The sequence below is a fragment of the Apostichopus japonicus genome, chromosome 8 (assembly GCF_037975245.1).
Source record: "Apostichopus japonicus isolate 1M-3 chromosome 8, ASM3797524v1, whole genome shotgun sequence".
In the NCBI taxonomy this organism is placed as follows: domain Eukaryota; kingdom Metazoa; phylum Echinodermata; class Holothuroidea; order Aspidochirotida; family Stichopodidae; genus Apostichopus; species Apostichopus japonicus.
In genome coordinates this window covers 17,892,452-17,905,390 of record NC_092568.1, presented here as the reverse complement: position 1 = coordinate 17,905,390, position 12,939 = coordinate 17,892,452, and the positions used below count along the sequence as shown (strand labels likewise).

The 12,939-nt window shown below is 38.2% G+C and overlaps 1 protein-coding gene across 5 annotated transcripts in view; it reads left to right on the top strand.

The window, feature by feature from the left end:
* Positions 1 to 12,939, top strand: part of LOC139970834 (eIF-2-alpha kinase GCN2-like) — a 71,967-nt gene that overhangs the window by 53,236 nt on the left and 5,792 nt on the right. For all 5 annotated transcript variants that reach the window (XM_071976865.1, XM_071976867.1, XM_071976868.1 and 2 more), the window contains 7 exons: positions 3,871 to 4,068; positions 5,024 to 5,073; positions 5,496 to 5,664; positions 8,694 to 8,867; positions 10,166 to 10,444; positions 11,120 to 11,248; positions 12,655 to 12,786. In XM_071976865.1, coding sequence (XP_071832966.1) covers positions 3,871 to 4,068; positions 5,024 to 5,073; positions 5,496 to 5,664; positions 8,694 to 8,867; positions 10,166 to 10,444; positions 11,120 to 11,248; positions 12,655 to 12,786 — 1,131 coding nt within the window. The remainder of the gene's footprint in view (positions 1 to 3,870; positions 4,069 to 5,023; positions 5,074 to 5,495; positions 5,665 to 8,693; positions 8,868 to 10,165; positions 10,445 to 11,119; positions 11,249 to 12,654; positions 12,787 to 12,939) is intronic.

The following is a 12,939-nucleotide window of genomic DNA, read 5'->3' as shown; positions in this document are numbered from 1 at the left end:
GAGGATTGTTCTGTTTTAACTAAAAGGGGAGGGATGTAATGTTTACATCAATCTAAAAGTAAATACTGCCCTCTGCAATATGAAGTAAATAAAGGTCATGCATCACAAACAAGAAACAGAATGGTTGACAACAAAAAGTAACAGAATAAATCCATCGTTATCATAACCATCGCTTGTCTGTTTACTATTTAAAAACATCACAGTTGCATATGTACATATATATACATATATATATATGTATATATATATATATATATATATATATATATAGATATATATATATATATAGATATATATATATATATATATATATATATATATATATATATATTTTTATAGGAATAATGGGGGGGAGGAACTGTTAAACAACTATGCTGCATTTAGAGAATGGCTATATATATAAATATACATAAAGATTTCACCAAAGCAGAACTAGCTTTGTTCCATACAGATGGCCGAAACCTACAGTAGAAGGAAGACCTTCCTTACCCGTTTCAAACCTCAGGATATACAATCAGTGTCCATGACCTAGTTGATTAGGGTGTCCACATTAAAAGCAGGAGGTCTGGGCTTGACTACTTGTGGAGGCTGGAAGTTTTTTCACTGTTCTGGATTTCCAAATCATTACAATTTTATCCATTCTTTATGTGGTTAAAAGAATTAGGGCAATACATGCTGAAATCAAACAGACTGCCAGCATCCATAGCAAGTTGTATGTTAAATCCCATTTTGTCTTTGATGAGGTCAAAGGTTCTGTGACAGGTGCGTATCCAGGGGGGGCGTTGGGGGTGCGCGCCCCCCGGGTAAGAAAAAGAGGAGAGAAAAAAAGAGAAGAAAAAGGAAAAAAGAGGGGGAAAAAAGAGGAGGAGGAGAGGAAGGAAGGGAAAAGAAAAAGAAGAAAGAGAGAAAAAGGAGAACAGGAGGGAGAAAAAGAAAACGCCAAGACACCGGGAAGAGAAAGAGGAACAGTGACATCATTACAGCGCTGATCCCTATTATAAACACAGGGTAGCCAGTGACGGATCAAGGATTTCAAAATAGAAAATGCTTAGATGCAACTTATAAGGCCTGGGAAGTGTCATTTCCAGCGAGCGATCTGGGAGACATTTTTGCCAAAATTTGCTTGTACGCTTCGCGCCAACAAATAGTCCTGGGTCAAGGGCGTAGGAACCGGGGGGCTGGGGGGCGACAGCCCCCCAGTGAAAAATGTGGAGGGGCGGAAGTATCATTCTGCCCCCCCCCCCGCTTCGCAAGTCAGAAAACCCCTTTTTAATTTCCAAATGAGAAAAAAATCTCATTTAGAGCACTAACTTGCATCTAGGCCAGGTGAAAATACAAAATTAAGTTTACAAAATGGAGTGGGTGTTGAAGTGTGCTTATATTGCACCAAATTGCATCTGAGGCCACCTGGAAATGCAAAAAAATTCCAGAGGGGAGTGGGACACTCCCTCCCCTTAGACCCCTCCCCTAGGCCGGCCATCAGTCTTCAGCCCCCCACTCAAAAGTACCTTCCTACGCCTCTGTCCTGGGTAGTACCATTTCCAGCGATCTTGGAGGCATTTTCGGCCAAAATTTTCTTGTACGCTTCGCGCCAACTCATGGTGGAGCTACGCTTAGATAATTTGCCTACAGGCTTCGCTCCTCCCTTGGCAAATTCCTCGCTACGCGCCTGTTCGAATTTCTAAAGCAAACAGCAGATATCACATCATATCAGTGAGCATGAAAATGGCGTTCCAGGATGAACAGCCTCAAAACTGCCCGACTTGCCCGAAAAAAATAACCAAAAATTTTCGCGCGCGTTCAACATGTCAATGTCATATAAGTAAGCATCGGTTATTACAGCGCTTGCCATCGTGTACCACACGGTTCATGAAAGTTGCGCAGTATACCGCGGGATGCTAATGTAAACAACGAAGTGTCTTATGCAGATGGAGAAAAAGCATGGAGGTCTAATTATTTAAAAACTCTCTTTTACAGTAGACATGGCGAATTAGGGCTGCAGCCCCCCCCCCCCCCCCGCCTCTTACGCCTATGTGTGTAGTGTTCGGCTTTGGAAATGTATCTGCTATTTTTTCATTTCCCTCAACCAGGTTTATAATAGCCGTTATAAGAAGTTTTAATATTTGTACACCAATAAATTAACTGTATCTGAATTTTCGAAACTTTCCTGACCAACATTCTTCATCATACATCCCTCTATACTCGTGCAATTTTGACCGGTCTGCATGTTAGGGGTTGAAGGAGGTTTTTCTATATCGGTTGTCCATAGATAAAATTTTGTGCAACATTATGGGTATGTTTTGAAGTGAGTTTATTCACGAGAAATGTGAATTTACAAATTCTCAACAAATAATTGGCTTAAAACCTTGAAAAGTGGGGCTGACGGGTATTGTGGGCCGCCACGTAGAATCACCTACAAAAGCAATGATCCACAGGACATGCTATGAGGTCGAACATGATTTGTGACTGGTGACAATCTTCAAAAAGGTGATGGGTGGAAAAAAAAAACTATTGGGAAATACTTGGTTCTCAGGCAAAAAGTGTACATCTGGTTGGTCATTTTCAAGCCCGAGAAGTGCCATTTCCGGTGACCTGGGGGGTATCAAAACCAGAAATTTTCTTGTACGCTGCGCGCCAACCGATGGTGGCGCTCCGCTTAGATAGTAATTCCCGCCCCCCGGGTTAGAAAATCCTGGATACGCCCCTGTTTGAGGTCAATAGAAGTCAAAGACTCTTAATTTTGGACACATAAAGCTTTTGATCCCTTGCAGTGATCTAGGGCCTTTGTTTGGGAGGGGCCAAAGTGGCATTAGAGTGATATGGGGGAGGGGTCTAAGGGGAGGGGGTTACCCCCTCCCCTTTGGAAAATTTTCTATTGCTGAATGCCCTCAGATGCAATTTGGTGCGACAAAAGTTTACAATGGTGATGTTAATTTACTTCCAAAAAAAAATGTTTCCCAGGTGTAATTTTCTAAAATATTTATAAAACAAAGTTGGGATCATCTTTCTCAAGAAATTTTATTTCTCATAGGTTATAAATTTCTTACAACCAGCCTGTAACTGCAAAATGGTGTTAAACTGTAAATCCTCATGCTCATACATTTACATAGTTCCCAACTCTTGAGAAGGCAAATGCTGGTCCATGCCACGAATTGCTGTCCTGGGGGAGGGGTATAAGGGGAGGGGGTGTCCCCCTCCCCTTTTGAATTTTTTTGGAATCCTGGTGATGCCTACATGTAAAATGGTGGCACTTAGAAAGGCTTTTGTCACCCAAAATTTTCAGGGAAATATGCATTTTTTTGTGTGTAACATCAATAAATTGAATAGTAGGTGATAATTCATTGTTTCCCGTGGCATGAAAATGTTCGCTGCTCGCCCCAATGAAAAGAAATATAGGCTAATTGAGGTTCAAGTGAGGCTGTAAAGCAGGTTTTATACTCTATTATGCTAAATGCTAAAGAAATGATGGTTGCTAAGTCAAAATTTGATGCAAATTTTTTTATGTATACTTGACAATTACAATGCGGTTTTTTTCGGACGCTTGGGCAGGTCAGCGGCTTTGGGTGTTAGAATGCGGGTCTAATTCCCGCAAATTGCGGGTCAGTTGGGAGCTCTGCATTTAATTTTAAACCAGAAAACGAAAAGGTTTAGACTAGTCTACCACTGCTATTCCTCTCGATTTTTTTAATTTTAATTTTTTAATTTAGCGGATGTTCGGAAACACTTTTTGGCTCACCTTTGGGGGGCCATGGCCCCCCTTGGCCCCCCCCTGGATCCGCCAGTGATGCATGGTCAGTTCTGACATGCGACAGGTACGTACTATTAGACATGCAATGTTTTATATGTGTATCCTCGTTGGGTTTCTTGCAGGATTTCTTTCTCAAGGAGACTCTCATACAGAAGACTGTCTTTGATTCATTGACCAACTTATTTGAGAAGCACGGGGCAGTGAGAGTGAGCTCCCCTCTCCTTATGCCAAAGAATGCTCTCCACAGTGACTCCACAGAATCGGGTGCTTACTTCATGGACAGCAGCGGAAGCCTGGTGGTGCTGCCGTTTGATTTACGGGTCAGTGTCTCTCCCTGTTTTCAAATACCCCCACCCCATAATTAAACTTGGAAATGCCAGTTCTTCTAGGAACTGGGTACTTGAAAAGTAAAATGAGAACTTGATTGATTCAAATAAGGAAAATGTGATAAAATCTTTAAAAAAAAAAGGCCCTGGTAATACACTGTACGTGACCATATTGGGATAGAGATCTCAACAAGAGTACAAGTACAAGTACACAGAATCTCAATAGAGAAAGAAACATCTTGGTTGGCCTTAAATCCATCCAAAAGTCTCTAATATATTTGTTGTTTTTCTCTTCTCACCTCTGCTGACTGTTCTTTATATCTCTTGGTGTCCAGTAACAATCGAAGGGATCATTATTTAGTTTCCTCTTCCTTCTGTAACTCTGTTGACAATTAACTTCTTGTTAATTAATTTATCACTTTAAAATATGTTGTTAGGGTTAAAAAGCAATTGTTTTAAAATACCATAAACTGTACACTCACCCTTTAGTAGTTTTGAAAATATTTAAAAGTGTAAGATTGTATTAAATGAGGGCTTGATGGGTGATGAATTCATATATGCTGCCATCATTCCTCTAATGATACTTACCAATCGTTTTGTTCTAGGGCAAGGAAAGAACGCATTAAAAATTTTGAGGATATTAATAATTCCGTAGGAACTTGTTGTGATCACTAAGAAAATTAAAACATGAAACTTTGTGTCAAGCCTGAAAGTAATGCAAATCTCATGTTTCTTTTCTTTCTTTTTTAAATTCTGATGACAAACAGGAAATTTGTCATAACAAAATATCCCCATTGTACATGCCGCACAAAACATTTTATAAATTTAGGTTATTGATACACATACAGCGTCTACTGTTCAAGTAAGTTTGTCGTCTAATTTTCAGCATCTTGGAAAATCTTATTTCAATAATTAAGTATTTATTCAATTCATATCTTTTATTTTGTAGGTTCCATTTGCAAGGACTGTTGCCAGAAACTCAATTCCAAGATTAAAAAGGTAAGTGTCTCAGGGTTGCCAGGTTTTCCTGTGATGCAACTGGCCAAACTTTGTAGCCAAATGCTTACAAATCCCTTTTTTTACCTGTAAATTTTGCAGAACTTTATTGAATTCCTTTAATAAATAGAAACTGTTTTAGGCTGCCTTTGGTTGGTATATCAATCATTTTGGGCAATAACAGACTCATGTGGACCTTGCCCATTACATTCCCAAATTTAAAAGAAAATAGGGTATTGACAGTCTATTAACCAATAAAGGATGCCTGAAGCAAATTTATTCCTTAAATATTGATTCCCTCATACAACATACATTACTGCATTTTGTATAACCTGGAAGAACATTCTTTTCTTATGTTTCCTGTGGGATTTATTTGGATTAATTCCTCAGTTGCTGCTATTTACTTCATCGTCCGTTCTTTTCAGATACTCCATAGAGCGGGTCTATGGAGAGAGGAAGATCCCTAGAAGTCACCTGAGGGAGTTCACTGAATGTGCCTTTGATATCATAACAAACATCACAGCAACGTTGTTACCCGATGCTGAAGTCATGTACATAGTATCGGAAATCATTGAAGAGTTTCCAGCGTTGGAGGTGAAAATTTGTTTCCATTTTCTAGATTTTTTAGTTAATGACTGTGAAAATATTGTGATGTGAGAAAAAATGTTCAAGGGTTAATTTTTTAGCAAATTTTATGTGCAAATCAAACTTCAAAGAATATATTTCCCATGTGACGATGGAGATGTATAAGAACACCATGTTGAACATGCTGACAAAGAAGAAGTGAGATAATAGAGCAATGTTGCTTTCAGTGAAGCAAAAGCAGGTAGCATAGACATCTTTATAGTGTGATTGTGTAAACTTAGAGAAAGGAAGATAGCAAATGAGATGGTTAGGAGCCATGAAAAGGCTGCACAAGAAGGTTAAACTACAATTGTGCCAGATAGACATGAAGAAATTAGGAGTCCACATGGATACCACAGTATACAGTACCGCTCACGTATAACTGGACATGTGTACCCGCACAGAATCGTTTAAAGACGTATAAACATGTACAATCGCGTATAAACACGTTGACAAACAAATTGCCCCGTAGACACCTCGTATAATCCCTGTACGAGTTTATATGCAGGAAATGATATTGTGCTCAATGAATAGGGATTAATGTCGCTGAAAGAACTAGTGAGATGTTTAAAACAGCCGTTTCTTAAATCGTAGTTTAAGACGTGATATTCACCTAGCAGCGAAGAGGACGCAGGTAAAGTGTTTTCCGGCATAGAACTTATAACTGTTTTTCGTTAAATGGGTTTCTATTCAGTGTTTCTTTTCCCGACTTTTTTTTTCAGTTGTCGAGGTTATGTTCCACGGAGTATAAGTTTACTTTGAATAGTTGACAACATTTTGAAGAAATAATGAAGTATTACTAAGCGTTTCTTGTGTCAACTTTTTACATAATTTACCGTTGGTTCCAACAGAATGAAAAGAAAAAAAACTTCCACCCAACAACTTAGAAGCAGGGCAAGTTAAAAAAAAAAACATGTGTCTCATCCTCGCAAGGGGCCTCCTTTATCCTGATTCCCAAGTTTCTATTCGGATTACAAGAAATCTAAGCTATCCTTAAAAAATTATTTTGTAAAGGTTGCCACATATTCCAAACTAGTATTAGTGCATGAAAAGAAGAAAAATGGCCACCCGTTTTTTTTCAGATCTCAGTACGAGAAACATGTATTTTATTTGGATAGAACAACTTTCGTTAATGTGGTTAAGTTAATATTTTCCTACCCTAGCTATATGTCGATTTTATAAAACCTTCATGAAAACATACTTTTTTGAAAATGGATTTTGAAGCTCAGTCAACAATATAAGAAATGCTTGCCGTTAAATACTGGCGTCAAACAATACATTTCGTATTTATTCCAATAAAGATCCACAAAAGATAAAAATGCTAAGTAGAGCTTACTTAAAGAGAAATAGAAACTGCATGTACATGGTCATTTTAAGTATCCAAATACTGTACAAAGAGATTGAGTTCACCGAAACACCCCTTTGCCTTACCATGTGAAGGAAACCGTCTTTTATAAATTAAAGTACCTTACAGTACTTTACATTTGATACAAAATTTACTTCTACAACAGCTTCCCAAAATTTGTGTGTGTCGCAATAGGTTAAGTTTTAACCACACAGCACAGTACCATTAATAATTTGCATATTACACCAAAATTTACACTTTTCGTCCAGATGGCGGGAACATGTACCATCATGTTCAATGTATTGTGTCGCTCCCAGGGTGCGATGAACTTGGGCAAGTTCGAATGTCGATGACCTACTTATGTTCCGTGACCAATGTCAATGGGAATTATGTGTGTAAAAACTCAGGTTTTTCAACGTGTTATATATATAGAAGTTTTACGTAAGCGGAGCGAATTTCGGGGCGGCTCGTTGATTGTGAGGAAGCACTTATCTAAGCATCAATATTTGTGAAAAATATTGTAAGGTTTTTCTTCAGAAAATATTTGTGACTAGTAATTGGAATCTCAATGTATTAAGAAGTACTGGGTCTAAACCTTATTAATTGCATTTTGGGGGAAGTCAGATCTTCAAGTGCAAAATATTGTTTTTTCATTTAAGGTTATCGTGGTTTTCTTGCGAGGTGTATACGGCGTATCTTTCGATGTAGGCAAAGAGGTAGGATCGGCCAAGGCCTACCTAGTTCTCATAAATTGTTACCTACATTCAATTTAATGCCTAATGAGAGGAACACGTATAAATAGTAACAGACTGGGGCACATTGTCGTAATTAATATAGTTTCCTAGCTAAAGTTTTAACACTGATTGTATCGATGGTTTGTGCTCCTACTAGCGCTGTTTTCTCTGTTACTCTTATTCTTATCGGCTTGAGTATATGCTTACTCTGTGGTTGAATACTTTGGAAAGTCATTTATTGGGCTTGGTGCGATACTGAGTTTACCGACTCTTGTCTTCATCACAGTTTATTCTAACCCATAGAGGCTCTGCTATATAAAGCAACTGAGAATACCCTACGTTTTATACGAGATTGTACGTCTTCACGCGCGTATAATCCCTATTCAGGGGCACTAGAGCGAAGCCCTAAGCCTTGTAGACACCGCGTAGAAAGTTGCGTACAGAAACTTATAACATCGTATAATCGTGATCGCGTAGATAAACGTAGAGTATACGTCTACGCGGAGTTATACGTGAGCGGTACTGTACCTCTGCCCACAGGACACCTTAGTGACCCACAGGACATCTTAGGGACCCACAGGACACTTTGGGGCCCATAGGACACCTTAGGGACCCACAGGACACCTTAAGGACCCACAGGACACATTGGGGACCCACAGGACATCTTAGGGGACCCATAGGACATCTTAGGGACCCACAGGACACCTTAGGGACCCACAGGACACCTTAGGGACCCACACGATACATTGGGGACCCACATGACATCTAAGGGACCCACAGGACAACTTGAGGACCCATAAGACATCATAAACTGTAACAAAGTTGGGCTCATATCTTGTTAATGATCTACATTTGTTCTTTGATGGTATATAAATACCTCCATCATCTCATCTTCTGCCCTATTTCACTTATCTCTGCAGGAGAAGAAGGTTTACTTTATTCGAGTAAACCACACCACCCTTCTCCCAGCCATCTTGAGCCTCTGCGGTATCCCCAAAAACAAGAGGGAGGACGTCATCAAGATACTCACAGACACCAAGAAGAGAAAGGCTGATAAAGTCTCCGATCTTTTTTCTTTTTGTTCATATTCTCAAGTTTGTACATTTTTACGTCTTTTATGTATCATTTCCTATGTGTCCTATTTATAAATTTTAGAATTTATACTGGAATAAAGAAATTGAAAATTAAAACTGAGATGGAGACCCAGCTGGAGGTTTTATCTCGCTCAGAACAAGAGGTATGATCAATCCATTATAGTATATAACACTAGAAAACACTAGAAAACAATAGGTCATTGTTGCCAATGAATTATCTATGGACATGACATGCTTTAATAATAAATTAACCCGCCTGAATTTCACAGTGGGTAATAAGGAACCAGTACACTGGAGGGAAATGAAGAGCTGTGGTGGATCCAGGAAGTCTTGAAAGTGGGAGGGAGTGGGTGACAAATAGTGCCAAGATTGCTGTTCGTAAGATAACAATGGTACACTCTAAGGGATGAACACACGCAAAAGTGTGCTCAACACAATGGTACACTCTAAGGATGAACACATGCAAAAGTGTGCTCAACACAATGGTACACTCTAAGGCATGAACACATGCAAAAGTGTGCTAAACACAATGGTACACTCTAAGGATGAACACATGCAAAAGTGTGCTCAACACAATGGTACACTCTAAGGGATGAACACATGCAAAAGTGTGCTAAGAACAATGGTACACTCTAAGGCATGAACACATGCAAAAGTGTGCTAAACACAATGGTACACTCTAAGGAATGAACACATGCAAAGTGTGCTAAACACAATGGTACACTCACATGCCAAAGTGTGGTAAACATAATGGTACACTCTAAGGAGTGCACGAACACATGTAAAAGATGTGTCCATTGTGTAGCTTGTTATCACCAAAAGTATCTGTTTGTAACTAATTTTTAAAAACAAATTGGAAGGGCTCCCTCTCAGGCACTCTCCCGCACTGGCTCTGCCCATGGTGAGTATCAAGTGAGCTGGTTGATTATTCCAACTGACGTAGGTCAGGATCAGGTTAAAAAAATAAAACAAGCATTTATCACATATTTAGTGAAGTATCTTAAATCTAAATGAATGAAGGAGAGAATTTGATCATTAGGCTACACATATAAATAATTGAATTGACCTATGTCAAGAATGTAAGTGACTTACAAGATCTCTATAAAAACTCCCCAAAATTTCACAAATCAGAACAAGTCAAGTCAACCTTGTAACATTTCTGTCGTAGATGAGTTTGTTTTCCAGTCTCACAGTTTTCTCCACGTTCTGCCTAAAATGATCTTCACGACAGATTGAAAATACTAGTCCTTGATTGTTTCACCTCACCGCCCGTTTTGACTTTTCCTCCCTCTCCATAGGCAAATAGTCTCTATAAGTTTGTCATCTTGGAGGGCTCACTGAAGGAACTATCCGCCAAACTGGAACCTGTGATCAGAGCCGCACTGGAACCTGTGACCAGAGCCGAACTGAAACAAAGAAAAAAAGACCAAAGAACAAAAGACCAAAGAAAAAAAGACCAAAGAAAAGAAGACCAAAGAAAAAAAGACCAAAAAAAAAATGCCTCCATTGCCAAGCAGGCACTTATTGAATTGGAAGGCATCATCTCTCGAGCAGAGATATTTGGTGTCAAGCAAAAGGTACACTTAATGTCTTAAGAATGCTGCATACATCATTCCACGCATTAAAAATTTTATGTTCAGACTCTTTTGGTGTTCCTCTATAAACACATTTAACTTGTGGAAGAAATATTTCATTTTAATCGTAATTACTTTCAATGAAAGTAAAGAAGCTGTAAGGAATGAATGTTTGTGAATGCAGGAGACACTGTATACACAGCTGCTAAAATTTGCCTTACATTCTGTATCAGGGACATGAAATATGACAAAAGCAGACCCTAACATGCTCATTGTACTGTTTCTAACAGGTATATCAAATATCTATTCCCTGTTTCACTTCATGTCTCCAGGAGGGGCGATCTACTACAATAAACACACATATATATACACATATATATATATATATATATAAATATATATATATATCAATATATATATATATACATATACATATGTATATACATATACAGTCAGTAAGAGTACTGTTTGCTGAGAGTTTTATTGAAACCAGATTTGTGTCATATGACAAGACTCATTACATTAATGATTATAAAATGGGACAATCATGTTTAGATATACCTCGTGGCTTAGTTAAATATCCATTTTGAAGAGTTTCATTTACCAAGTCAGAGGAAGGAACTCATTTACGTGAAAAATATCAAAACAGGGATTAAATTTTCTGTTATTTCTCTGCAGTTTGTGGTCGCTCCAAGTCTGGTCCACAAATATTACTCCGGCTATGTGTTTCAGTTCGTCGCTCAGTTTAAGAACAAGAAGTACACGAAGCAAGATATTTTAGCCGCTGGAGGAAGATACGACAACCTGGTAAGTCGCCATCTATGTAAAGAGGACCAAACGGTCTGAGATCGCTGGTTGCTATTTAAAGTAAAGTCGCAACCTATGTAAAGAGAACTTAACAGTTTGAGATCGCTGGTTGACTACTTAAAGTAAAGACGCCATCTATGTAAAGAGGTCCAGGTTGAGATCGCTGGTTGACTATTTAAAGTAAAGTCCTGATCTATTTAAAGAGGACCTACCAGTTTGAGATTGCTGATTGACTTTAAAGTAGCTGGACTTTCACCAGATTCACTCAAAAGTACTTGAGTCATGTTTTGTAACAAATCTAAGAAGTTCTTGTTATCCGTTTTAGCCATGAGACATCTTTGTTCTTTTCCACCTTGTTTATAGTAATTTCTCAGTCAGTGTCCCATTGTCCATATATTGGTATATACAGTTGAAAAGCTGGATTTCTCTTGAATCGCTTCTCTTCTGCTTCCGTGGGACTTCCTGCTTACACTTTGTGCCAGATAATATGGTTTCTCTCACTGGTATATTCTACACCCTCCCCACATTACAGTAGCAAAGAATGGTTACATAATGGATCACCACCAACTAAATGTTAGATAGCTTAGTTGCTTGCGGCAGGGCTCGTAAGAGTTAGTTCCCTGGTTCAAATTCTCCTCCAACCAAAAATGTATTTGCTCTTTTCAAATAAAATGTTAAAGAAAAAACGGGAGGTGGGCAAAAATTCAAAAGTAGCGACAAAATTCTCTACCTTCACTAAAGAATGTAGAGAAAGCCTTGACAGCCATGATTCTTGTATGCAAAGTAGGTAAGATTAGAATGTTCAGTTTATGGAAGGTGTGGTAAGTCTAGAGCAGGTGATGTTTTGTTTTGAAATGCAACATTTCTCAATGTAGCATTCTCAACATCTCTTTAATAGGACATTAAATATAGCAACAAGAAATAGGATATTAAATGTAGCAACTAGAAATAGGATATTAAATGTAACAAACTAGAAATAGGATATTAAATGTAACAAACTAGAAATAAGATATTAAATGTAACCACGTGTAGTTTCTGTTCAGGTGTAACCTGTCAAGGACATGAATAAAAATACGTCAAAAATTTCATTTGCTAAACTTTTCCCTTTCTTGTGATCAGTGGTGGTTGTACTTAATATTTCTCCCTTCCACATATATTTCAAATTTGTCAATGTTTTCTTATTTAATTCTGCTGTAATTCTTCTGCTGTAATTTAGGATGAATCTTTATCACTATGCATACTTTTTTAGTTAGTAGGTCCTGTTGTTGATGCAACTGCAAGGCTTTTATTCTATTATATGAATTCTTACTTAAATATTCCTTTTCTTTATAGATGCTACCTCATGCATTTTTACATTGTTTTCTTTCCTTCTCCCTGTATCTCTGTTTGGTCTTCTTTCTCTCCAGATTCCACAGCACAGAAACCCATCTGCTCAGACCAATCCATCTGCTCAGACCAATCCATCGGACCCCAAAGCTGTAGGAGTCAGCATCCACTTTGATAAGATAGTAACGGCATTAATGCACGATGAAGAAGCGGTCAGTATGAACTCTGGAATGAGTATTATAAACATTTTAGAGGATTAGCAGTCAGTATGAACTCGGGAATGAGTATTATGAATATTTTAGTGGATTAGTGGTCAGTATGAACTCTGGAAATGAGTATTATGAATACTTTAGAAAATTATCGGT